Source organism: Chionomys nivalis, chromosome 12 (genome assembly GCF_950005125.1).
Source record: "Chionomys nivalis chromosome 12, mChiNiv1.1, whole genome shotgun sequence".
Classification (NCBI taxonomy): Eukaryota; Metazoa; Chordata; class Mammalia; order Rodentia; family Cricetidae; genus Chionomys; species Chionomys nivalis.
The window spans coordinates 59299562-59323816 of NC_080097.1; the positions used below are offsets into that span (position 1 = coordinate 59299562).

General features: G+C 47.7%; 1 protein-coding gene across 1 annotated transcript; it reads left to right on the plus strand.

Annotated features, from left to right (window-relative positions):
- The first annotated feature begins 19628 nt into the window (after window positions 1-19628).
- On the plus strand, window positions 19629-23378 carry Ripk3 (receptor interacting serine/threonine kinase 3). The gene is made up of 10 exons (XM_057786351.1): window positions 19629-19807; window positions 20017-20157; window positions 20272-20581; window positions 20994-21139; window positions 21260-21306; window positions 21499-21666; window positions 21745-21812; window positions 22024-22365; window positions 22486-22537; window positions 23040-23378. Exons 1-10 carry the CDS (start codon window positions 19788-19790, stop codon window positions 23204-23206), a joined length of 1461 nt encoding a protein of 486 aa, XP_057642334.1. The 5' UTR covers window positions 19629-19787; the 3' UTR covers window positions 23207-23378.
- Window positions 23379-24255: the final 877 nt, after the last annotated feature.

A 24255-nucleotide genomic window follows, 5' to 3' on the forward strand; every position in this document is an offset into this window, starting at 1 on the left:
CCTCGGGTCAGACGTTTACAAACACTCGGGAGCCGGGCGGGGACCGCGCCCATTACTCTAATGAGAAACAGGCTCTGCGGGGCAGAGGGAAGGGGGGCTGGCCTGTCGGGCCCCAGCTCCTTGGCTGCCGAGGCGGCGCCCCTCCTCCTCTCAGTCCTCCCCCGAGCCCGTCCTGGGGACCCCCCCAGCCCGGGGGACCCCAATGACGTGCGGCGCTGCCCCGGCTGCAAGCCCAGGGCCGTGCGGCGGGAGGGGCTTGGCGGGCGGGAGAGAAGAATGTTCCGAGGCCGAGCGGGGAGACGGCCTGGTTTGATTTTTTTCCCCCTCTCTTCCCTTCGGTTCTTCTCAGGTTACATTGCCGTCCTGCTTCACCTCGGAACTGGAGAAACTCACGGGCAAGGAGCACGAGGAGCACCTCGAGAACATCTACTATCCTGCACCTAAAAGGAGGGCGGGCGGAGGTGGGAAGCCATGGAGGACAGACCCGGAAATCAGCCCGGGCCCTGCTCCCTTATACCCCCCGCTCAGCGGCACAAACAGACGCGCACATTCTTTTCAAATGTCATATTTCCTTTGATCCTGGGCAGTGTTTCTCCATGTGTCTGGCTCAGCTTCTGCCCAGCCAACCGCCTCCCCACCCACCCACCCCGCTTTGTTTTCCTGGAGCACCCTCCCCCCTTCCCTCGTCTGGAACGGGAGGGTGACTTCGGCTCTCTTTCCCCTCTCCTCCCAGTGACTCAATTTCCCCGCAGTGGTGTTGCAAAAGAAAGCAGGCAGAAGAGAGAACCGTTTGGCACCAGTGAGGTATTAATGTAAAAGATTGCTCAGAAAGGCAGACTCTTTCAGATTAGAGCATCCTCTACCGCAAACTCTCCTAGGTTCAGGCATTAGGCATAGGAGTGGGACATGTGACCTCTGACTTGTCCTGCCTGGATTTAGAGGCCCGGGGCTGGTAGTCTGGGTTGCCCTACACTACTGCCCCCTGGCGACCACAAAGCCCAGCTGCCCTTCCTCCCCTTTGGCGACTTTCCCCTGCCACCTTGCCATCTTAGCTCCTCTGCCCCCTAGTGCGCACACCTGAACGGAGTTCACTTGTGACCGACTTTGGTTTTTTTCTTGTGCTGTTTGTTTAGTCGGTTTGTTCTAGAGACAGTCTCCTGTAGTACAGGCTGTCTTGGAACTGCTCCTTATCCACTCCGCAGGGCTGGAACTATAAACACACAATGCCATTCCCAGTTGTTCTGATTGGTATTATTCGACAGACTTGGAACTGAATCCTAGCTTTTTTTTAATTACACAAAATGTAATTTTGTAAGTGATCTAAATCAGACAAACGTGGCTAATTCTGATAGTCCAGTTTCGTATCCATGTAATATATGTTTGTAGTATATACAAACATCTTTATGGGCATGAGATCATTGGTACACATACTTTCCTTTTTTCTTCTTTCTTTTTAAAATTTATTTTTCGAGACAAATGTTTCTCTGTGTAACAGCCCTGGCTGTCATGGAACTTGCTTTGTAGACCAGGCTGGCCTCGAACTAACTGAGACTCACCTGCTTCTGCCTCCCCAGTACTCGGATTAAAGGAATACACCACCACTGCCTGGCTTTAAATGTTATTGATTTATTTTTTTTTAATTAGTCGTCCATCTTCATGCATGCCTGTATGCCAGAAGAGGGCATCAGATCCCAATATAGATGATTGTGAGCCATCATGTGGTTTCTGGGAATTGAACTCAGCACCTCTGGCAGAATAGCCAGTGCTCTTAACCACTGAGCCATCTCTCCACCCCTAGCATACTTTTTTTTTTTTAACTTGCTTTTATCCCCAGTTAATAACTGGTAGCTGGGCCTCATTTCAGGCCTGTGATCTCAGTTCTTAGGAGACTGGTGGAGGACTGTTACCAGTTGGAGGCCATTTCTGGCTACATAGCAAGATTCTGTTAAGGAAAAAGCAAATTCTACAGATGTCTGTAAATGCACATGCATCTGAAAGTGGCAGCCGCTCCTAGGCCTGGAAAGTGCCGTGCTGGCAGCTGAGGTTGGAGGAGTCATCGGCAGCCTTGCCAGGCTCTGAACACTGAGCTACCATAATGAGGCGGCGGCGTGGGTGTTACGGGGTAACCAGCTCCACAGGAGGAAGCGCATGCTTGCTACTGTAATCCGGGCTGAGAATCCTTGACCGGAGCTCACAGCAGTAAACCTACTGCGCCGTATCACACACCGCTCTCTAAATTCCCATCGCTGCACCTTCGCAATAGTGTAGCTGTTGGACCCGATTAGAGAAGTGTCTTTGCCTTAGTGGGTGGTGGCCGGTGCAGAGAATCACGATTGGCCAAAGTGTGGAGACGTGTCTGTGGGGTGCTCAGCCACATATGCGACATCTGTGTCACCCCACACACATAAGACTCGAGGACCATCGAAGAAAGGGGGGAAAGGTGGTAAGAGACAGAGTTCAGGGAGGAGCCAAGTGAAACGCTGTCTTCTGGCTGCAGTCAGAACTCACAGCAGCTCTATTGCCTGCACACGATCAAGCCAGCCTGCACTCTAGCCAGAAGAGCTCCCGCCCCTTTCAGATGAGCTATTGAATTTGGTGGCTCCTGGGGGAAGGAGCATCAGTTTCCTTTAGAGGAAATGAATAGATGAGCAGCACGAATTGGACTCAGTGTGTTATTAAAAAATAATAATAATAGCCGGGCGGTGGTGGCGCACGCCTTTAATCCCAGCACTCGGGAGGCAGAGGCAGGCGGATCTCGGTGAGTTCCGAAAAACCAAAATAATAATAATAATAATTGGGTTGGGGCTGGAGAGATGGTTCAGCGGTTAAGAGCACTTGGGTTTTTTTTTTGTTTTGTTTTGTTTTTTTTTTTTGATTTTTCGAGACAGGGTTTCTCCGTAGCTTTTGGTTCCTGTCCTGGAACTAGCTCTTGTAGGCCAGGCTGGCCTCGAACTCACAGAGATCCGCCTGTCTCTGCCTCCCGAGTGCTGGGATTAAAGGCGTGCGCCACCACCGCCCGGCCCTTGATGTTCTTTCAAAGGATCCAGAGGCTGCTGTTTGATTCCCAGCACCCATATGGTGGCTCACAATATCTGTAACTCCAGGTCCAGGTCATCTGATGCCTTGCTCTAGCCTCTGAGACCACTAGGCATGCATGTGTTACACAGACATGCATGCAGGCAAAATATGCACACACACACACACACGTAGTGAGAGCCCATCTTAAGAAAATAATTTTTAAATTTTTTATGAAAAACTCTTAACCGGGTGGTGGTGGCATATACCTTTGATCATGGCACTCAGGAGGCAGAAGCAGGCAGATAGATCTCTGTGAGTTCAAGGCCAACCTGGTCTACAGAGAGAGTTCCCAACAACCAGGGCTGTTGCACAGAGAAATCCTGTCTCAAGAAAAAAGAAAAAAAAATACAACAAAACACAGAAACAAAAAACTCTTCTCAAAACTGGGCGGTAATGATGTACACCTTTAATCCCAGGACTCAGGAGGCAGAGGCAGGAAGATCTCTGAGTTCAAGGCCAGCCTGGTCTACAAAGCGAGTTCCTGGACAGCCATGGTTACACAAAGAAACCCTGTCTCAACAAACCATCATAGTAATTATAGTAATAAAAGCTTTTCTCTATAAGAAAAGTTTTTTTCAGTATTAGTTGTAATAAAAAAAAACATAAGCAATGTCCATAAAAGACATGCAGAGCCAAGTGTGGTGATGCAGGCCTTTAATCCCAACACTCCAAGGCCAAGGCAAACAGGTCTCTGTGAGTTCAATGCCAACCTGATCTACATTGGGAGATCCAGGTCAGTCAGAGCTAATAGACCCTGTCAAAAGAAACAAACCAAAGAGAATGAGGAGATGGCTCAGTGGGTCAAACACTCACTGTGCAGCTGTGAGGGCCTGAGTTCAAATCCTCAGCTAGCATACAAGGGCAGGTTAGGTAGACTCCCTCTGTAACCCTGGTGTTCCTAAGGCAAGATGGAAGATTGTCCAGGCAGGAGAGTCCCTAAAAGCTCTCAGGCCAGGTAACCTGTAGTTAGAGATGGCAAAGAGGACTATCTCCATGTGGGAGACCTACACACAAACCTCAGCACAGGCATCACCTTCTCCATCGTACACACACACACATACACACGGAAATGCAAGTTGTAAAAAAATTTTATTGACCTCACAAATAATAATGCCAAATATATATGAATAGATCAGCAAATGGATGCATGATAGAGGAAAAGTATTGGATTTATTGTGATTATATTACTATCACATTATATGTAGTGTATTAGTTATATTTATATTACAATTGCAATATAAGTACAATTAGTCACTGTAATTCTATCATACTTTTTGCATGTATTTGGTGTGGGTATGTATATGTGTTTTCACATTTGTCTGCATGTTGGCAGTGTAAATGTTGGGTATCTTTCTTGATTGCTTCCCACTTTATGTATTGGAGCGGAGTCTCTCTTAGAACCTGTAGACCTTGGTTTCAGCTAGTCTAGTTAACTTGTTCAGTATGTATTCAATGTGTCTCTGCCTCCTGAGCACTGGGATTACAGGTGAGTTACATTTCCGTGGGGCCTGGGAATCCGGGTGCCAATCCTCACAACTGCGTGGCAAGGGCTTTACCCACCACTCAAGTCTCGTTTCTGTTGCTGTGATAAAATCCCCAGATGAAAAGCCGTTTAGGGGAGAAGAGTTCATTTCCACTTAGAGCTCCACGTCGCCATCCATCACCGCAGAGAAGTCGGTGGCAGTGGACAGCCACATGCTGCCCACAGCTAGCAGAGGGGAACGGATGTGTGTGCACTAGCTCACTTGTCTGCTCGTACTCGGCTCAGGACCCCCAGCCTAAGGCACAGCACTGCCCACACAGTGGGTGGGGTCTTCCCGTATCAAGGAGGGCAGCGGAGACAGTCTGCCACAGACAGGCCACAGGTCAACCCAGCTTAGACAGTCTGTCACTGTCATTCTCTTTCCAGGCGATTCTAGGTGTGACAAGTTGGTAAGGCAAACCCTCACACCCACTGAGCTGTCTTCCCAACCCCTGCTTTTTGGTTTTAAAACTACACGTGACGGTACAATGTGTGAAGGTGCCCGCTGCCAAAGCTGAGAACCCAAGTTCAATCCCCAAGACCCACATGGTGGGAGAAGAAAAAAAACTCCATGAAGGTGTCCTCTGACCTCTTGGCACATACCAAGGTACACGTATACACACACACGCACACACGAACACAAATCAATGTAATTTATAAAAAGGAAACAAATACCACATATTATTCTACCATAGGAATAAATAAAATTTGCAATTTATATATTGAGTCTTGGCCTTTTGGGGAATTTATCAGCAACTGTCAAAATTATCTTCCCACACCCTTTTTTTTTGCTTTAAAAAATACATTTTGATTTATTTATTGTGTGTGCATACCACAGCACTCATGTGGAGGTTAGGGGACAATTTGTGGAAGTCAGTTCTCTCCTACCATCAAGAGAGTTTGAGAGGTGTAACTCAGGTCACCAGTTTTACACAATGAGCACCATCACCAGCTGAGTTTCTAGCTAGCCCCACATACGTAGTTTCAGCAGACAATATAGGCAGATTGATTGCTCCACCTCACTCCAGTTGATAAAATTATTTTTTTTATCCTAGCAAGGTCTTGCTATATAGCCCAGGCTGGACTGAAACTCACTATGTAGACCAGGTTGGTTTCAAATTTATAGAATTCAATCTGCTTTGACCTCCTGGATGATGGGATTAAAGGCACGCACTACCAACCAGGTGGTTGTGGTGCACGCCTTTAATCCCAGCACTCGGGAAGCAGAGGTAGGCGGATCTCTGTGAGTTCAAGACCAGCCTGGTATACAAAGCAAGTTTCAGGACAGCCTAAGGCTATTACACAGAGAAACCTTGTCTCCAAAAACTAACAATAAGGGGGCGAGGGGGGAATGTGTTACCAAGAAAATTGCTTAATTTAATTTTTTTTATTGTAGTATCGTTCGCATGAACTCAACACGGGCTAATTAATTTTCCTATGCCTATAAAACCCATCTGTCCTCATTTCTTTTCCAGTTTCTTTGTGATAAAATATCCTGACAAAAAGTAAGCTCAAGGAGAGAGTTCTTTTAGCTCATGGGTTCAAGTTACAGTCCGTTATGACCAGGAAGAACAGTGGGGGGAGCCTGAAGCAGCAGGTCCTACTGTGTCTCTGGCGGAAGAAGAGAGCAGTACAGGCTTGCTAGGGATCACCTCTCTTCCTCCACTCTTAAAATAATCCAGGATCCCCAACTTTAGGAATGGCCACACACAGTGGGTGGGTCTTCCCACCTCAAAGAACGTAATCCAGATAATCCCTGATGGGGATCCTCAGCAGTCTGTCTTCCAGGTGGTTCTAGACTTTGTCAAACTGGCAACACCAGCCATCACACCATCCTCACCTACTACTTGGTAGGTATTCCTTCCCTTCCCTCATTCCTTCCCTTCCCATCATGCTTCTTTCTACTTCCACTCCCGGTTCTTCACAGACTCAAGGCAAGACAGTCCTCCTTAAAGGAGGACAAGGGAAAGAATTCTTTGTTTCTTCTTCTTTACTACCTGTCTTATCATCTCTAACAGATTCCCCTGCTGTAAGCAGCCACTTCTGGGTTCCGCTCCAGCTCAGACTGGCCTTGCATTGCTGGCCCGCTGTCTGAAGCCTGAGCCTTCTGCTCCAGGTCTGTACCTTCTGCTCCAGGTCTGTACCACTTGGGGATATGAGAAACACAAAACCGATAGAAGTGTGTTACAGGGACCTGGCTGACATGATCATGGATGCTGACAACTACAGACTCTTCAAGGGACAGATAACACTCAAAGGCTGCCAGGTAGACATCAACCCTTCTCGTTTGAGAAAGTGAATCTTTTTTGTTTCGTTCAGGCTTCCAACTACTCTTAAATTAACCTGTTTTTACTAATCTGTGTTCTGCCACGTGGCTCAGCTACTGCTCCTCTGGACCTATGTCCAACTTCTTTAGTGTCTCACTGGTATCTCTCACTCGCCTAGATTCATCCTGAGACCTTCTCTCTCCCTAGAAATGCAGCCTAACCTCCTCCTGCCTAACTATTGACTGTTCAGCTCCTCATTAAACCAATCAGAAGGCGCCTGGGTAAAGACCCATCTTCCCAGTGTACAAAAAGACTACCCCGTGGCACCGTCTCCATTTCAATACACACTGCAAGCAGCCACTGCCTTGGTCTGACCTGTAACGCAGATCTAAGACTTTCCAGTTTCAGATATTAAAAGAAAGAGAGGGAGGGAGGGAGAGAGGGAGGAAGGGAGGGACGGGAGGGAGGGAGGGAGGGAGGGAGGGAGGGAGGGAGGGAGGCAGAGAGAGAGAGAGAGAAAGGCGAACCCCTTCAAGTCTATGACAGAGAACTCTGGAAGGTGTAACTCCAGGCTAAAGCAGTGGGCACTGAAGTACCCTTGGTGCTCATTTGTGCTATTTGTCCACTTCAGAGCAGCGGTTATGGCTCGAAGTAGGGCATCCTCTTCCACAAAGCCTGGCCCAAAGTACATCAATTTCCTGTTCGCAGTTATTATGTTAAAAAAAATCACTCGACTTGTCACTTTCAAAGTGGATGTCCTTAAACACTAAATAAAATTTTTTAAAGAAAGTCCATGAAGTACACACCAAAAGTGAGATCCATTACCAAAAATGAGAATAAAAAAAAGGCAAGTTGGAAAGTTGGATTGGATTTTATCAAAAGCAAAATTTTGCCTGTCACACTGGGCATAGTGACGCACACCTTTAATCTTGGGAGGCAGAGGTAGGTGGATCTCTGTGAGTCTGAGGCCAGCCTGGTCTACATGGAGTTCCAAGAGAGCCATGGTATGTCTAAAAAACAAAAAACTTTCCCTTGAAGAGAAGACATTTTGGTACTTCTAGTAATCATGGCACTGAAGAGGCTGAGGGAGAAGGACTGTGCCTTTCAGGCCAGCCTGGGGAGGGAGGGAGGGGGTTGGAGGGAGGGAGGGGAGAGGGAGGGAGGGAGGGAGGGGGAGGAGGGAGGGAGGGGGAAGAGGGAGGGAGGGGGAGGAGGGAGGGAGGAAAGAAAGTCATAGGAAGAAAATTCTTGCTTTTTTGTGTGCTTGTTCATTTTTCGTGTAGTTTTGTTGCTGTTATTTGTTTGTTTTTCAAGACAGGTTTCTCTGTGTGACCTTGTCCTGGAACTCTATGCCTGCGCCTCCAACACCTAGTAGAAGAAAGTATTTCAACTGACATCTTTGAAAGGCTTGAATCTAGAATATATAAATGACTTTTAAAACTTAATAATGAGCGGGCGGTGGTGGCGCACGCCTTTAATCCCAGCACTCGGGAGGCAGAGGCAGGCGGATCTCTGGGAGTTCGAGGCCAGCCTAGTCTACAAAAGCTAGTTCCAGGACAGGAACCAAAAGCTACGGAGAAACCCTGTCTCGAAAAATTTAAAAAAAAAAAAACTTAATAATGAAATTTCCTTTCATGCACACACACACAGGCACAGGCACACACACGCATGCACACACACGCACACATGCATGCACACACACACGTATGCACACACGCACGCACACACACACACACGCACACATAAAACAGAGCAGTGCCGAGGGTGTAGCTCAGCAGTAGAGTGCTCACTGTGCTCGCCTATCGTGCTCAGTGCCTGGGTTCTTTCCCAGTTCTGTTCTGAAACCAGAAAAGCAAGCAAGCAAACAAACAAAAGTCTTCATACTAACATGCCAAACAATCGAATAAACACAAGCAGTCCTCTGTGGTGGTGCACACCCTTAACCCCAGCACTCAGGAGGCAGAGGCTGGCGGATCTCAGTGAGTTTGGAGTCAGTCTGCATTACATAGTGAACTCTAGGTCAGATGAGGCTACATAGTAAAACCTAATCCCCCACAAAAAAAAAAATTTGTATGTACATTTTGTTTGTTTATTGTAACTAGGTCTCTCTATGAAGTGCTGGCTGCCCTGAAGTTTGTATGTAGATCAGACTGACCTTAACCTCACAGAAATCCTATCTCTCTCTGTCTCCAAAGCTCTGGGATCAAAGGCATGACTATCATACCCAATTTATCTTTTTTTTTTCTTGTTTGCTATATAATCCAGGCCAGCTTACAATTTACAACCCTCCTGACATTTGACACCCTTGTGAAGATTCAGATATACCTACCATACGGCTGAGCCATCGCGCCCGTTCCTGGATGTCACTCACAGCTGAGAGTGTGCCACATTGGAGCTGTGGCCCAGTGGTAAAGTTCTCACTCAGGCCACATAAAGTTCCAGTCTTATTCCTCAGCATCACAGGAGAAAATCATACGCATAAAAAAAAAAAAAAAAAAAACAGAGGCAGCCGGGCGGTGGTGGCGCACGCCTTTAATCCCAGCACTCGGGAGGCAGAGGCAGGCGGATCTCTGGGAGTTCGAGGCCAGCCTAGTCTACAAGAGCTAGTTCCAGGACAGGAACCAAAAGCTACGGAGAAACCCTGTCTCAAAAATCAAAAAAAAAAACAAAAAACAAAAAACAAAAAAACAGAGGCATGTTGTACCTGTGCGGTAGGATACTACTTACCAGTAAAACGTGTTTGCTACAACACAGAATAGCAAGGGAAAGAACGCACTTGCCAATCAGACCTGTGATCTGCAGGTACACATAACGCCGAAGAATAGTAATCACACAGAGAGAAAGAGATCAAGACAAAAAGGACACGTGCTGTGTGGTTCCATTTACATGAAATAGAAACTGCAAACCAGTCTCCAGTCAGCAGATGGGCATCGTTAGGAAAGAAGTAACACTGAAGGACAGAACAGGCTGGAAGGGACATCAGGAAACTCTAGGGTGATGGATATGCTTGCTGTAGTGCTGATGTTAATAGAAATGAAACTCCGATCAAATTATAGACGTTCTGGTCCCACAAAGCTGAGCCGTCTTGAGAGAAACTAAGGGCTACGCTTAAGGAAAGGTCCCTCTTCAGGTTTCCTCAAAGAAACTCACCCAAAAAGGACAGAGCACGGGAGTTGGGTTGAAAGTCCTCCTCTGCCACAGTCTTTGTGTGGTCTTTGGCTGGTTACTTATTAACCTCACAACCCATGCTCTCCCTCTCACGCACTGACACTCACTGGCTGACAAGATCTCCCGATGTAGGTCAGGCTGGTCTGGAATCCACCGTGTAGCTCAAGCTGGCTCACTCACAGTGATCCGCTTGTCACAACCTCTCCAGCCCCGGGTTTACAGAGGCGTGCAATGTCATGCTCAGCTCCCTTAAAATGGGGCTACTGTGGGCTAGAGACATGACCCAGCGTTAAGAGCTCTTCTGCCGCTCTCCCAGACAGTACGGTTCAGTTCCCAGCACCCAGAGAGTAGCTGGCAATTGTTTGTCCCCAGGAATCCCAAGCCCTCTCCCACACATGGTGCACAGACCTCTTCCTCCTGAAATGGGACACCTCCCCCTCAAAGGCTCCAATCTAGATCTTAGGTCCACCCTTAATGACTCACTCTCCAGATATCCTCTCCTTTCTCCCAGACACCTGTGTTTACAGACAAAACACCCTTGCACATTAAAAAAAAAAAAAAATTTAATGGGGCGAATACTCTCCTGCTTTGGGAGTTCATGTAATGACGGATGAGAGTCTCTAGCCCATCCCAGGTTCCAGATAACATTGGGCCCCAGCTCTGAGGTGGTTGAATTTGGTGCTGTTTACTTTCTTTTTTTTCTCTTTTTCTTTTTCCTTGCAGATAGCATCCCTGGTCACAGTGACATTCATGGGAAAACAATGAGGAGGAATCAGAGGAGAAGGTGGCTCTTGCAATATGTTCCTCTGAAAACAGGGCCTAAGACCTAGATTGGAGCTTTTGAGGGGGAGGTGTCCCATTTCAGGAAGAAGAGAGGATGCTAAAATACAGGCATTATTTGCTACTGGTCAGGACCCAGTCCCACCAGAGACCATCTGAGGTCCGTCCCACGAGCCTCGGGAGGAACAGGAAGCTGAGGGCCATCCTCAGAGAGTCCAGTCTCTGCCTTTCTCCAAACACTGTTGGCACTGGAGAGGTGCAGAGACAGGCCTCTTATGGGAGGCATTGACAGGATCAGCAAAAGGCCCACCACACCCGTGAGTGGCTGCCTTGGATACAGAGCCCGTGCTCAGGTCAGCAACACAACAGGTTTTAACCAAGATGATTACTCTTGTACCAGACGTGCAAACATCAAGTGACTTTCAGCAGAGGCTGTAACCAAGATGATTACTCTTGTACCAGACGTGCAGACATCAAGTGACTTTCAGCAGAGACCACACCCTCCTCTCAACTAAGAGGACAAGTCCTAGAACACTAACTTCCTTAGTAACTCCCTCAGGACAGGTGTCTGGGAGAAAGGAGAGGATATCTGGAGAGTGAGTCATTAAGGGTGGAGCTGGACTTTTATCAGAAGGGAGAGTTAGCTCTTTGGAGTAGTTAAATCGTCTTCTCTGTTCTACAAGGAAATTTGAATCTAAATGCACACTGGGAATTCAGTAACATTTATGTAGTAATGATCACCACTTACTGGGCTGGTGTTATGAGCCTTACTTTAATCTGTCTTCACAAGAACCTGGCCCAGGAGGTACTGCAATTAGGCAAAACACGGAGATATTGAGCAAACAGCTAATAATTAACAGAACAGAATTTGATTCCTGGCTACCTAACTCCAGACCACTAGACAGAGCTCCATTTCCTCTGTGTGTGTGTGTGTGTGTGTGTCTGTGTGTCATGTGTGTGTGTGTGTGTGTTTTAAAGTGCACTGTCGCCAGCCTGATCTCCGTAGTGAGTTCCAGGCCAGCCAGGACTATATAAGACCCTGCCCAAACATGAATAAATGCGTTCTCCAAAGCTTTTTTTTCCCCCACCCTTGTATCTTACATGAATCCTTCACAAATATCCTGGGCTCATTCCCTTTAAGAAATAATGTAAACCCTTAACCCATGCACTTAGGAGGCAGAAGGTGGATCTCTGAGTTTGAGACCAGCTTGGTATAGAACTAGTTTCAGCACAGAGAAACCCTTTCTCAAAACAAACCAAAAACAGAAAGAAACAATGAAAGAAGGAAGGAAAAAGGGAGGGAGGAAAGAAAAGAAAGGAAAAAGAAAAGAATGCAGCACAGGAAGTCCATGAGGAGCAGCTGGGATGAGAGGCTAGGAAAGCACAGAAACAAGACCTTTACCAATAACTGGGCACAGCGAACAGAAGGGCTCTAAGTACTGGGCGCATCACAGTACTCATACAGACACAGCAGTTATAGCTGCTCACAAGTCCTCATACAGACACAGAGGTTATAGCTGCTCGCAATGTTTTAAGATGTTTTGTTTTGCTTTATTTTTACTTTAGATGAACGAGTGCTTAGCTGTGTGTACACACGTGTACCAGGTGGGAACATGCAGTGCACACAGGAGGCTAGTGGAAGGTGTTGGATCCTGGAACTGAAATCAGAGGCCGTTGTAAGCTTCCCCCTGGGTGCTGTGACTCAAACTCGGGTCCTCTGCAAGAGTGGTCCATGCTCCTAACTACTTAGCTATCTCTCCAGCACTCACCCAAAAATGCTTTCAGCCTCTCCACACTAATAAAGAATTGAAGTAAGTTCCCTTTCCCAGTACTCTTGACTTAAGGGTCCATTCAGCTAAAGGACTTGGGTTCTGTGAGTAGAATTCATTAGTACACAATCCACACACCTTTCCATGAGGAAACAGGCGAGATGCGAGGGTTTTACTTTACTGAGACAGGAAGCACAGCCGGCACTTGACCCAGTGGCTGTGTGGTTCTTTGTGACGGCATCTCGGATGCGACAAGGAAAAACAAGAGGGGGCTCTCATATGCAGAAGGCCTTACCTTCAGCCCTGGAGGGGCTTCTACAAGAAAGCAGCCCAAGGGAAAGGAAAAGCAGAGCAATGGTGGGTGAGGTTTCTTTCCTGGTAGAAACTCACCCCAGAGTTTTTTTCTGTCCAGACTCTGGGTTTGAATTGGGACTTCTCCAAATGCAGCCCAGTTCCCCAAAGTGGCAGATTTTTGTCATGGTTGTTTTGTTGTTTTTTTTTTTTTTTTTTTTTCCTCCTGTGGATATTTCTCCCCTTCTGGTGAGGGCATGTTTCCGGCAGTTAAGGTAGTGAGGAGGGAACCCTGAGCTGAAGCGATCTTTGGCCAGACAGAAGGACCTGGCTGCAACCATAAAAAAAGGCTCCTTAGTGCTCTGTTTACATGCAAACCAAAGAAAAAAGTCGGGGTTTCCTATTTCCTCATCTGCGTATGTCCAACCTCACATCTGCGATTGGCTGTGGCAGCGCTTTTTGAGCTATCAACTATGAAACACACAGCGCTTCCGCTGCTGATGGTAATGAGGTCGTGGTGCCCGGGCAGAAAGGAAACAGAAAGTAAGCTGGCTGTGTGGGTCTTCCTTGTTGGCTCACAACATCCTCCTGGCCTGGAATCACACCCACGCACACCCACAGACCGCCAAGTTTGTTTCTATCAGACTCTTAACATAGGCAAACTCCCCTGCTCTTTTCAGTTAGGTCCACGTTTGAACAGCAAAGGCTTCCTAAGAGTTGTGCAGGGAGAAGAGGGAAGCTGCTTCCTCACCGGACGTGTCCCAGGAGAAATCAGGAGGCTGCAATTCAGGGTCACTCCATGGATTCCTCTCAAAAAAATTAGAAAATGAAGATTTAAATAAGATAGTAGGGGCCTGGGGAGATGACTTGTTGCAAGGAGGCTGCTTGTTGGTTCCTGGCTGCTTAGCCCCGAAATAATCACACCGAAACTGTATTAATTAAATCACTGTTTGGCCCATTAGCTCTAGCTTCTTATTGGCTCTTATACATTAATTTAACCCATTTCTAGGAATCTGCGTATCGCCATGTGCCTGCAGCTTACCGGTGTCTCTCTGACGCCGCCTCCTTTCTCCCAGCATTCACTTTAGTTTTCCCCACCTAGCTCTGTTCTTCCCTGCCATAGGCTCAAAGCAGTTGTTTATTCATTAATGGTAATCACAGCATACAGAGGGAAACCCCACATCAATGACTCAGTAGCTAAGAGTACTTGCTGCTCTCCCAGAGGACCAGAGTTTGGTTCCCAACAACCAAGTTGGGTGGCTCACAACAGTCTGTGACTTCAATTCCAGGGGATCAGACACCTCCTTCTGCCTCTTCTAAACAAACCCTAAAAATAAATAAATACATACATACATACATACATACATACATACATACATACAAAGTTGGGAAGAGGTGGCTTTAATTCTAGAACTTGAGAGGCTGAGGCAGGTGGATCTCTGAGTTCAAGACCAGCCTGATCTAGCATTTCAGGACAGTCAGGGGTTGTAACCGCCCAGCGGGCCAGTTATTCTAGGGTTGTAACCTGCCTGGCAGGTCAGTTATTCCAGGGTCCCGAAGAGGCACTATCTGAAAAGACATGGGCCGGATAGAGGAAGGAGACCAAGCAGAGTTCTTGTCAAGGTCTCCGTTTATTAGCGTAATGGTTGTGGTTTTTTTTTTTTTTTTTTTTTTTTGATTTTTTGAGACAGGGTTTCTCTGTAGCTTTGGAGCCTGTCCTGGAACTAGCTCTTGTAGACCAGGCTGGCCTCGAACTCCCAGAGATCCGCCTGCCTCTGCCTCCCGAGTGATGGGATTAAAGGCGTGCGCCACCACCGGTTGTGGTTTATATAGCCCTTGAATGAGGAATTTGGCTTGGGATGGGGCCAGGGGCATGGCGAGGGCAGGAAGGGATCTTGCAGCAATGGTCACGAGTCGCATTACATACACCAGGCTAGCCTCAAATTCACCATCCTAAGCCTCTCTAGTGCTAGGCCTGTTGAAGGGTCTAAAAAGATCCAAAACAACCCAAACACACAAGGGTCCATGCAAAGAGAGATCTTTATTAAAAGAACAGCAAAAACTGACCACCCAGGGACAGCAGGTCAGAGTCAGAACTGACTGTGTATCCGACTGAGACAAGTTACAGTTCCATTTTCCACTAATCAGGATTCAGGGATAGAGGCTTCCCTAGGAACATTGTTCCGCCAACCAGGATATCAGTGTTACCCAGGGAGTTCTGGGGAGGTCTTGAGAACTTAAACTTTATTTGACCTCCTATTCAAGATGGATGTTTTATTTATTTATTTTTTTTAAGATTTATTTATTTATTATGTACACAGTGTTCAGCCTCCATGTATGCCTGCAAGCCAGAAGAGGGCACCAGATCTCATTACAGATGGTTGTGAGTCACCATGTGGTTGCTGGGAATTGAACTCAGGACCTCTGGAAGAGCAGTCAGTGCTCTTACCCTCTTAGCCATCTCTCCAGCCCTGGATGTTTCATTCAAAATCACTTAGTTTGATTCCTTCTTGCAGGTCAACATATCTATTTTTCATGCAGGTATTTTTCTAAATAGGTTTATACATAGTTCTTCTATTATTTCTTTTCTTTTATGCTCTATTTTTTGAGACAAGCTCTCTCTCTGTAGCTCAGGCTGGCTTCGAATTTGGGAGTTATCAAGAAGCCAACCTGGGATTCCACATCTTCCTGCCTGGACTGCACAGTGGTGTCACTATAAGCACATGTTACCATTCCCAGTTTTATATGTTTCTTTTTTCCTTCAGTTAAAAGGAATTTTTAGTTTTGTTTTTTGAGACAAGGTTTCTCTGTCTAACAGTCCTGGCTGACCTAGAACTCATTTTGTAGGCCAGGCTGGCCTTGAACTGACAGAGATCTGCCTACCTCTGCCTCCCAAGTGCTGGCATTAAAGGTGTGCACCACCACCACAGGGCTTTCTTTTCTTTTCTCTCCTGTCTTTCTTCCTTCCTTCCTTCCTTCCTTGCTTTCTTTTTCTTTATCTTTTTCTTTATTTTTTTTGTTGAAACAATTTCCGCCTCCTCCCTGCCTCCCATTTCCCGTCTCCTCCTCCCACTCCTCTCCCCCTCTCCCCACTCCTCTCCCCCTCCCCCTACTCCATTCCCCCTCCCTCTCGAGTCTGATCTTTCTTTCTTTCCTTCCTTCCTTCTTTCATTCTTTCTTTTCTTCCTTCCTTCTTTCCTTCCTTCCTTTCTTTCTTTTATTTGAGACAGAATCTCTTTACATAATTCTGGCTGTCCTGGAACTCACTCTGCAGACCAGGCTGGCCTCAAACTCACAGAGATCCTCTTGCCTATGCCTCCTGAGTGCTGGGATTAAAGGCACAGCCATGCCTTTAAAGTCCCAGTAAAACTTAATGTCTACACACAACTAAATGCTTATTAATATAAATAGTTAAATATTTATTAATATATCTTCATATACCCTTCTCTTTTTGTTTTTATTTTGAGGGAAAGTCTCATGTTGTCAGGTTGCCCTTAAATTCACTATGTAACTAAAAATAACCTTGAACGTCTGAGCCTCCTTCCACCATCTCTAGAGTGCAGTGATTATGGGCTTACAGGTGTGCAACCACTCCTGGTTTATACACATACTGGGGATCCAACTCAGGGTCTACAGCACAATAGGCCAACCCTCCACCAGTCGAGCTACATTCCCCAGTCCCTGAATCTCCTTTCTGATACAAGAAATTTTATCTTTACTGGATCCTTTTTATTTGTAAAATATGTGTAGCATAAAAGTTGTCATTTTAAGCATTTAAAATATGCACTAAGGACATTCACATTGTTGCTATTATTACCATTCATCTCTAGAGGATATTAAAAAAATTTAAAAAAGCAAGAAAACATCTCTTTAATTCCCAGATAGATTAGGAAGGCATCAACCAAAAATTTGTTTAACTACTAAAATTGCAAAGCTGGCTTAAACAGAGACACAGCTGAATAATAAATTGGTCCCCTGAAAAAGGTCTCCTTTCAACGCAGCAAAGATGGGGAAGGCTATAGGAAAGTCTAGTGTAAGGAGCAAGGAGGTTTAGCATACATAAACTTGGAATCACACTAGAAATGAAAAAAATGGAAAAAGGGAATCATATATCCACCGAAACTATTTTTTTTTCAAGGAGTAAAAAGATGACGTTTGGAAAATAGTGAAAACAAACTTCATCTCCAACAGACTAAGAAATTCCTAACAGACGTAAACTAAGATTTTAGAAATTCTGAGATGTAGCAAAGAGAGGAAGTTCTCCAGCGCATCCAAGCCAAGGCAGTGAGCATTTCCCAAACCCATGTTGGCGAGAAGGGCGGCTGTCTCACGCTAAGCAGCATCTGCCGTGAGCACTTCCACTTCTAGCCCTGTGTCTGAAAGACGCCTAGCAGCGTTCAGACAGCTATTGCACAACAACCTATACAGCACCATCATCCAAACACCCAGAATGGGCAAACACGGGTAGAAAGGTGCGGTATACAGCATGCCAGAATATTTCCAACCATTACCGATATTATTTAACTTTAATAAAATTCAGAAACATCCCATAAGATAATGAACCTTGGAGATACTGTGCTGAATGAGGTAACACAGTCATGCAAGGATCAATGGCATATTGTTCCTCTTTTATGAGGTACCTGAAGTGTTCGGATTTACAGAGAGAGAGGACTGCAGCGGTTTATGGGGGCTGGGAGGAAGGAATGGGGAGTAACTGTGAAGTTGTTCCAAGGTGCTGGCTTGGGATTAGATTTTCCTGTAAAAGGCTGAACGGTAGGGCTCACTGTTCAGTTTTTCAGCCTCCAGCCACAACCATACCATGGAGTGATAAAATACAGGCTTATTTGTCTACTTTCGGTTCTTTTTTAGATTTATTCTTATGTGTATAAGCCTTTTGTCTGCATACATGTCTGTGACCACAAGCATGCTGGTGCCTGCAGAGGATAGAAGAGGATGTAAGATCCCCCGGAACTGGAGTTAAATACAGTTGTGCGCCACCATGTGGACACTGAGAATCAAGCCTGGGTTCTCTGGAAGAGCACCCGCTACTCTCAACTGACATCCTCCAGCCCCTACCTAAAATTCTTTTTGACTTATTTATTTTGGGACAAAATGTTGCTATGAAGCCTTAGCTAGCCTGGAACTCCTTATGTAGACCAGGCTGGCCCTAGAGGTCTACCTGCTTCTGCCTCCTAAATACTGGGATTAAAACTGTGCACCACCATTCCTGTTACCCAGTGCTCTGACACTCCGGAGTCTTGAAAAGCCTTCATCCAGAGTATATGCTTATCAGGAACACGAATCAGAGTATTTGCATGCAGGAGGGGCCATGCACGGGAAAGAGTGGGAAGCCCCAAGTCGGTCGCATCTGCGCAATGGCCACCGCAATGGCAGTAGTCTATGGCAGGGCCAGCACACTTAGCCTGATTGCAATGCCCTGGGATAGATCTTGAGCCCTCCAGCTCCACAGAGCAGTTCACAGAGCAGACAAGTCCCGACCAGTGCCAAGGGCTTCCATCAGCAAGAACAGCAATTAATAATGACGTGAGCAGGAATTCAGAGAGGGACCCCTCCAGTGCATCACTACAAGCGTCACACCTTCTTCAGTCACCTGCACCACAGGCAGACTTATATCGCCCAGGGGCATTTGCAAAATTAAGCTAGCTTGAGCTTGGGGAAAGGACAGCTTAGTGGGTAAAGCTCTTGTCATGCATGCATGAGGACCTGAATTCAAATCCCTACACCCCAAGTGAAACTGGGGACAGTAGTCCATGACTGTCATCCCAGTATACCTACAGTAAGATGAAAGACGGAGACAGGAGAGTTCCGGAACCTCCACAGGCTGGCTAGCGTTGCTCCACACGGCAGAGAACATCTCAGACACTGGTGGCTGTCCTCTGGCCTCTGTACACACGCCATTACATGCATCCCACGCCCACATACATGGATGTGCACACACAGAAATAAATTTTAAAAATAAATAAGCCAAGCATGGTGGCATACACCTTTAACCCCAGAACTTACTCTAGAGGCAGAGGCAGATGGCCCTCTGTAAGTCTGAGGTCTGCCCGGTCTATATAGCAAATTCTAGACCAGCCGGGGCTACGTAGAGAGAACCTTGTCTCAAAAAAAAATTTTTAAATAAATAAATATGGGCTAGCTTGGTGAAGAAGAGCCAGGTTCTAAGCTATTTCCATACTTACTTGACCAAGGTACTTAAACTGTAAGTGCTTGTGTTTCCTGGTCTATAGAAAGGTAAATAAGGTTGATCCGAGATTAAGGAAGTCGTTATATGCCTTATTAGAAGCATTACCCATGATCTTAGAAGAGCTGAGTCTAAGACCATAAAATTTCCATTCTCCCTTCAACCCAATTCAGCAGGTGATGGATCTGGGAACACAAAGTTAGTTCCAAGAGAGACTGGGCTGTTGTGGAGAGCCAATTGTGCGTTCCTGGGTGGTGAGAATTTTCTTTCTTTCTTCCTTCCTTTCTTCCTTCCTTTCTTCCTTCCTTTCTTCCTTTTTTTCTTTCTTTCTTTCTTTCTTTCTTTCTTTCTTTCTTTCTTTCTTTCTTTCTTTCTTTCTTTCTTTCTTTCTTTTTTGTGACACACCCAATGCCCAATTACTCCTGTGGAAACAGTTCGAGGCAGGTGCACAGAAATGAACAGCCCCAAGTTTTCGTTTGCTCCACCCCAGGGGGCGGGACCTCCTTTAAGAAGGAAGTTATTCGATCACTCATTCAAAGTAGGGTTGGTTGAGCGTCCTGGGAAGTGGAATTCGGGGCCTAGACCTCCCTGCCTGGATCAATAGATCACTCCCTTTGCAGGCCCTGTCTTCCTCTCAACCCAAACCCCCAGCTGTCGACGGCGTTCCCGCGTTCTGTGCAATAACTCCTGGAAGCCGCTAACTCCTGATGTCTTCTGCCAAGTTATGGTGAGTGTCATGGATCCTCAGTCTCCGGCACAGCCCCACAGGATAACGGGGGACACACCCAGAGGGCGCCTTTGCTGAGGCAGGGGACAAAGCTGGGAGCTGGGTGGGCCGCAGGGGGAGGGTGACACGCTGCCCACGCTCAGCCGCGGAACTTGGGAGACGGAGAATGTGCTGACGGGCTCCCCTACTGGATGAGAACCTTCTCTCAGGAGCTGTGGTGCCTCGGCCTCTCTTGTATCCTGTGATGAACTGATGAACCCAAGGCTTGTGGGCTATGGCGGATTTGGTACAGTGTTCCGGGCACAACACACAACTTGGGGCCATGATGTGGCAGTCAAGATCGTGAACTCGTGAGTGACCCCAGCTGTAGGCAGGATCTGGTCAAGGAGCCTGAAGGGGCAAGGCGGGGGAGGGGGGGCTGTCTTCCAGGGTCCGACCCAACTGTGACTCCCTTCGGAGTGTAGGAAGGCGATATCCAGGGAGGTGAAAGCTATGTCGAATCTGCGTAACCAGTACGTGCTCCTCCTGCTGGGGGTCACCGAGGAACTCCAGTGGGATTACGTATCTGGGCCGGCTCTGGTGACAGTCTTCATGGAGAACGGCTCCCTCGCAGGGCTGCTACAGAGCTCGTGTCCTCGACCCTGGCCGCTCCTCTGTCGCCTGCTGCATGAAGTGGTACTAGGGATGTGTTACCTGCACAGCTTGAACCCAGTGCTCCTGCACCGGGACCTCAAGCCTTCCAATGTCCTGCTGGACCCAGAGCTCCACGCCAAGGTCAGCCCATCTACACCCTACTGCAAGCTTGGAACATGTTGAATACCCTCGGCCTGTCCCTCTGAATACAAGACTGCCCAGGTCAACTAGCAATTTTATCTCTAGTCAGTCATACCAGGTGACAGAGGCCCTCCTTACCCACCTGGGTCAGTTCCATAAGCCTATTCCACAAAGCCCCCCACCCCCATGGACCCAGGTTGACTTATCCCAGAAATTCTGACACACCTAGACCCATGCCTGCCCATCAGCATCTTAGATCTCCTCCTTGAGTCCACTGACTCCACCTTTCCCTCTGGTCCTCCAAGACCACCTTCAAAAAGCTGAGGCTGCATCTTCCGGAGGAGAGAGTGGAAAATTCTGAAGAACGTCTGGCCCCTTCATCTAATAACCTCCCTCTTCCTTTCCCTTACAGCTAGCAGATTTTGGCCTGTCCACATTTCAGGGAGGGTCACAATCAGGGTCAGGGTCCAGGGATTCAGGAGGTACCCTAGCTTACTTGGCCCCAGAGCTATTGGTTAATGTCAACCGGCCCGCTTCCCCAGCCAGTGACATCTACAGGTAAGCTATCCAGTCCAAAACATCCCAAATTTCTATACTATTTGGGCCCTTCTAAAGGATATGGCCTGGGAAAGTAGTCTTTCCAGGGGCCAGCTAAGCCTCCATTTTGTTTCTGTGCAGCTTTGGGATCCTTGCATGGGCTGTACTGGCTGGAAGAGAAGCTGAGTGTAAGACTCTAGAGAGACTCTGAGACTCTTACCCCGGGTGCCAGAAGCACCTAAAGCCCTGAGCCCTGCCTTTTTTTCCTACTCAGCTGCCCTCTTCCCACCCCACCTCTCCCTGGGCTGACACTCCCGGCTTCTGTCCATGGGCTGTGACCTATATCATGGATCCCTTATTGTTATCACCCCCCACTCCAGTGGTAGACCAAACATCACTAGTTCGTGACGCAGTTTGTGAAAGGCAGATTCGACCCCCATTGACAGAGCTGCCTCCCCCCAGCCCTGAGACTCCTGGCTTGGAAGTGCTGAAGGAGTTAATGACGCGCTGCTGGAGTTCTGAGCCCAAGGACAGGCCAACCTTCCAGGGTGAGTTGGGGGTTTCTCTAGCAACTAGGATCAGGAAGCTTGTCCTGCTCGCATGCTATTCATTCTGATGTCTTTCAGATTGCCGTCCAAAAACAGATGAAACCTACCTCCAGGTACAGGACAAGGTAGATGCTGCTGTCTCCGAGGTATGTTTCCAAAACCGACTTCCCACCCAGGAGCTAGTCAGGTACAGCACATGTGACCCCTTTGACTTTCCGATGTATCTTCGCTGGTCACCATTCTTTAATCCTTGACCATCATCCCCACCCACCCCAACATACTCCTGAGTCTCCAGGTAACAGACTCAGCAGATAATCCCTGGTACTTATTCTGGCTCCCCAACTCTTGTCTGTGCAGGTGAAGCAGTATCTGTCTCAGCACAGAAACAGCAACAGAAAGTTGTCTGCTCTAGAGTCAGGCCAGAGAGGTACAGAAAAGAATGACCCTGGAAAAAGCTCAATTTCTGACATGCTGGACAACCTGCATCTGGACAGGGGCTCCAGACCAGTTCCTGAAGAAGGCATAAGCCTTACGGAGAGAAAAGAACAGCAAGAACCAATTGGGCGTGCCACAGCAGCAGCGACATCTTCGGATACGGGGGCTGGAACTCCCCAAATGCCACACACTCTACCCTCCAGAGGCCCAACACCCAGCCCAAACTTCCCTGAGGCTCCCGGTCCTCACCCCCAAAGGAATCAGGTAAGACATTGGCAAAACTAGAGTATGCCCCCTTACCAGGGAAAAGCTGGGGTTGAGGGGTCCACAGTGATGGAACTAGCCTCTTGAATAGAAAGCCTGAGAACTCTGTGCTGTTTGCAGGGAGACGAAAGACAAGATACCTCCTGGGCTCCAGGGCCAAATCCAACAGCAGGTACCCATTCTTCAACCTCTGTTGCTCTCCCCCTGCTTTACTTTCCCATGACCTTCTTCTTCAACACCTATAGATAGAATCGAGTTACCTCAGAGGGGGAAAGAAGGGACTAGAGATCATCTAACACAACCCTTCTCATTCAATGTGTGAGGAACCTGACATCCATTAGGTGAAGATCCCACTGAAGTCACACATAACCTGGTTTTGCCCTGGGATCTGCTGTCTCTCCCCAGCACCAGATCCACGCGCCTTCACAGTTCCTTTATTGCTAAGGCAATCCAGAGGGTCTTCCATCAAAGACACCCAAACAGCAGGCACTATTCCTCTTTGGCTTCTAACTCTGGAGAGGCCCAGCTCACAGTCACTAGCAGGCTAAGACCCTGCATTTGCACTCCCCAGGGCGAACACAAAGTGTCGCTGCTGCCCCTCTCCCCAAAGTGCTTGTTAAACGCTTCTTTCTAACCACTGAACTTTCCCACCACCACCTCCTTTTCTTTCAAAGGGTCACAATCTGTTACCCTCAAGAACTGTTGTGGAGTGCAGATTGGAAACAACAACTACATGGCAGGCAGCTGCTCACCAGCGCTACCAAGAACTGCTTTACCCAAGAAGAGCCCAGCACAGCGTGGCAGGGGCAGGGGCAGGGGCTGGCAGCCCCTCCATGAGTAGATTTCGGAGAATACCCACAAGAGCCTGAAGCCAGTATAGAGGGAATTAAAGCACATTGTAAGGATCCCGGAACGACTAAGATGATCATTGCCACTTTGTGTGCTCCCCAACATTCTTTGAGAGCATTTAGACCTACACCCAAACCGATTTTTGACCTATTTCCCAAACGTCAATAAACACAATATGTTAACTATGAGTGAGTCTGAGGTGGGGGAGGGAAGAGGAGATGGTGCTGCCGCCTGGCTGAAGCAGGAAGGGGGGCTCTGGGGACTAGTTATAGGCAACCTCTTGGCATATAAGGTCAGGGCCCAGCCGGTGGCAGGAAGGAATTGCAGAGCCTTGGCTCTCGGGTGCGCCAATCTCAGGGTGGAGCTCTTCCTCCAGAGCTCAGTACTGGCGCCACCCTAAGGCTGAACTGACGGGATAAAAGTCGCCACTCCCCTTCCCTCCTTGATTTTGAGCACTGGGCTTGGGGCCCTGGTGAAGGAGGGTCTTTGGAAATTCAAAGGTGCCCCAGGCTCTCTAGACCATCCAGACTCCCACTGCACAAACTCCACGCACCTTGCTTTCTAGGCATGGGAGCATTTTTGATTCTCTGAGTCCAAGGATTGATAACTATGTCCAACGAAGAGGAGCATCAACCCAAGGAGCTATAGAGAAGGCTGGAGTTTGGAGAGTTCACACTTTGACACACCTGAGGGATCAAAAGTGGAAAGGAAATGTCCTTTCTGTCCTCACCCGCACCCCAGCCCCAGCTGGTACCAGGACAGCGCTCCTCCCAGCGTTCTCCCAGGCGTGACTTCCAGCCTTTCCAGCATCCCCGTTTCCAAATACCGTATCTTTATCTTGACACATCCCTCTTAATCCTCTCCATTACCTCGTGTGTCTCCCACAGACCACATGAAGAAAGAGGGGAGGTGGTTGTTAGAAAACACAATCTGAGCATAGGAGGCAGCCAGGGGAGTCCTCTCAGCACGGGAAGGGGCCGGACTGTATCGTGGGGAAGTGGGAGGGGGCCTTGGCGCCAAGAGGGAAGTGCCAATCGCCCT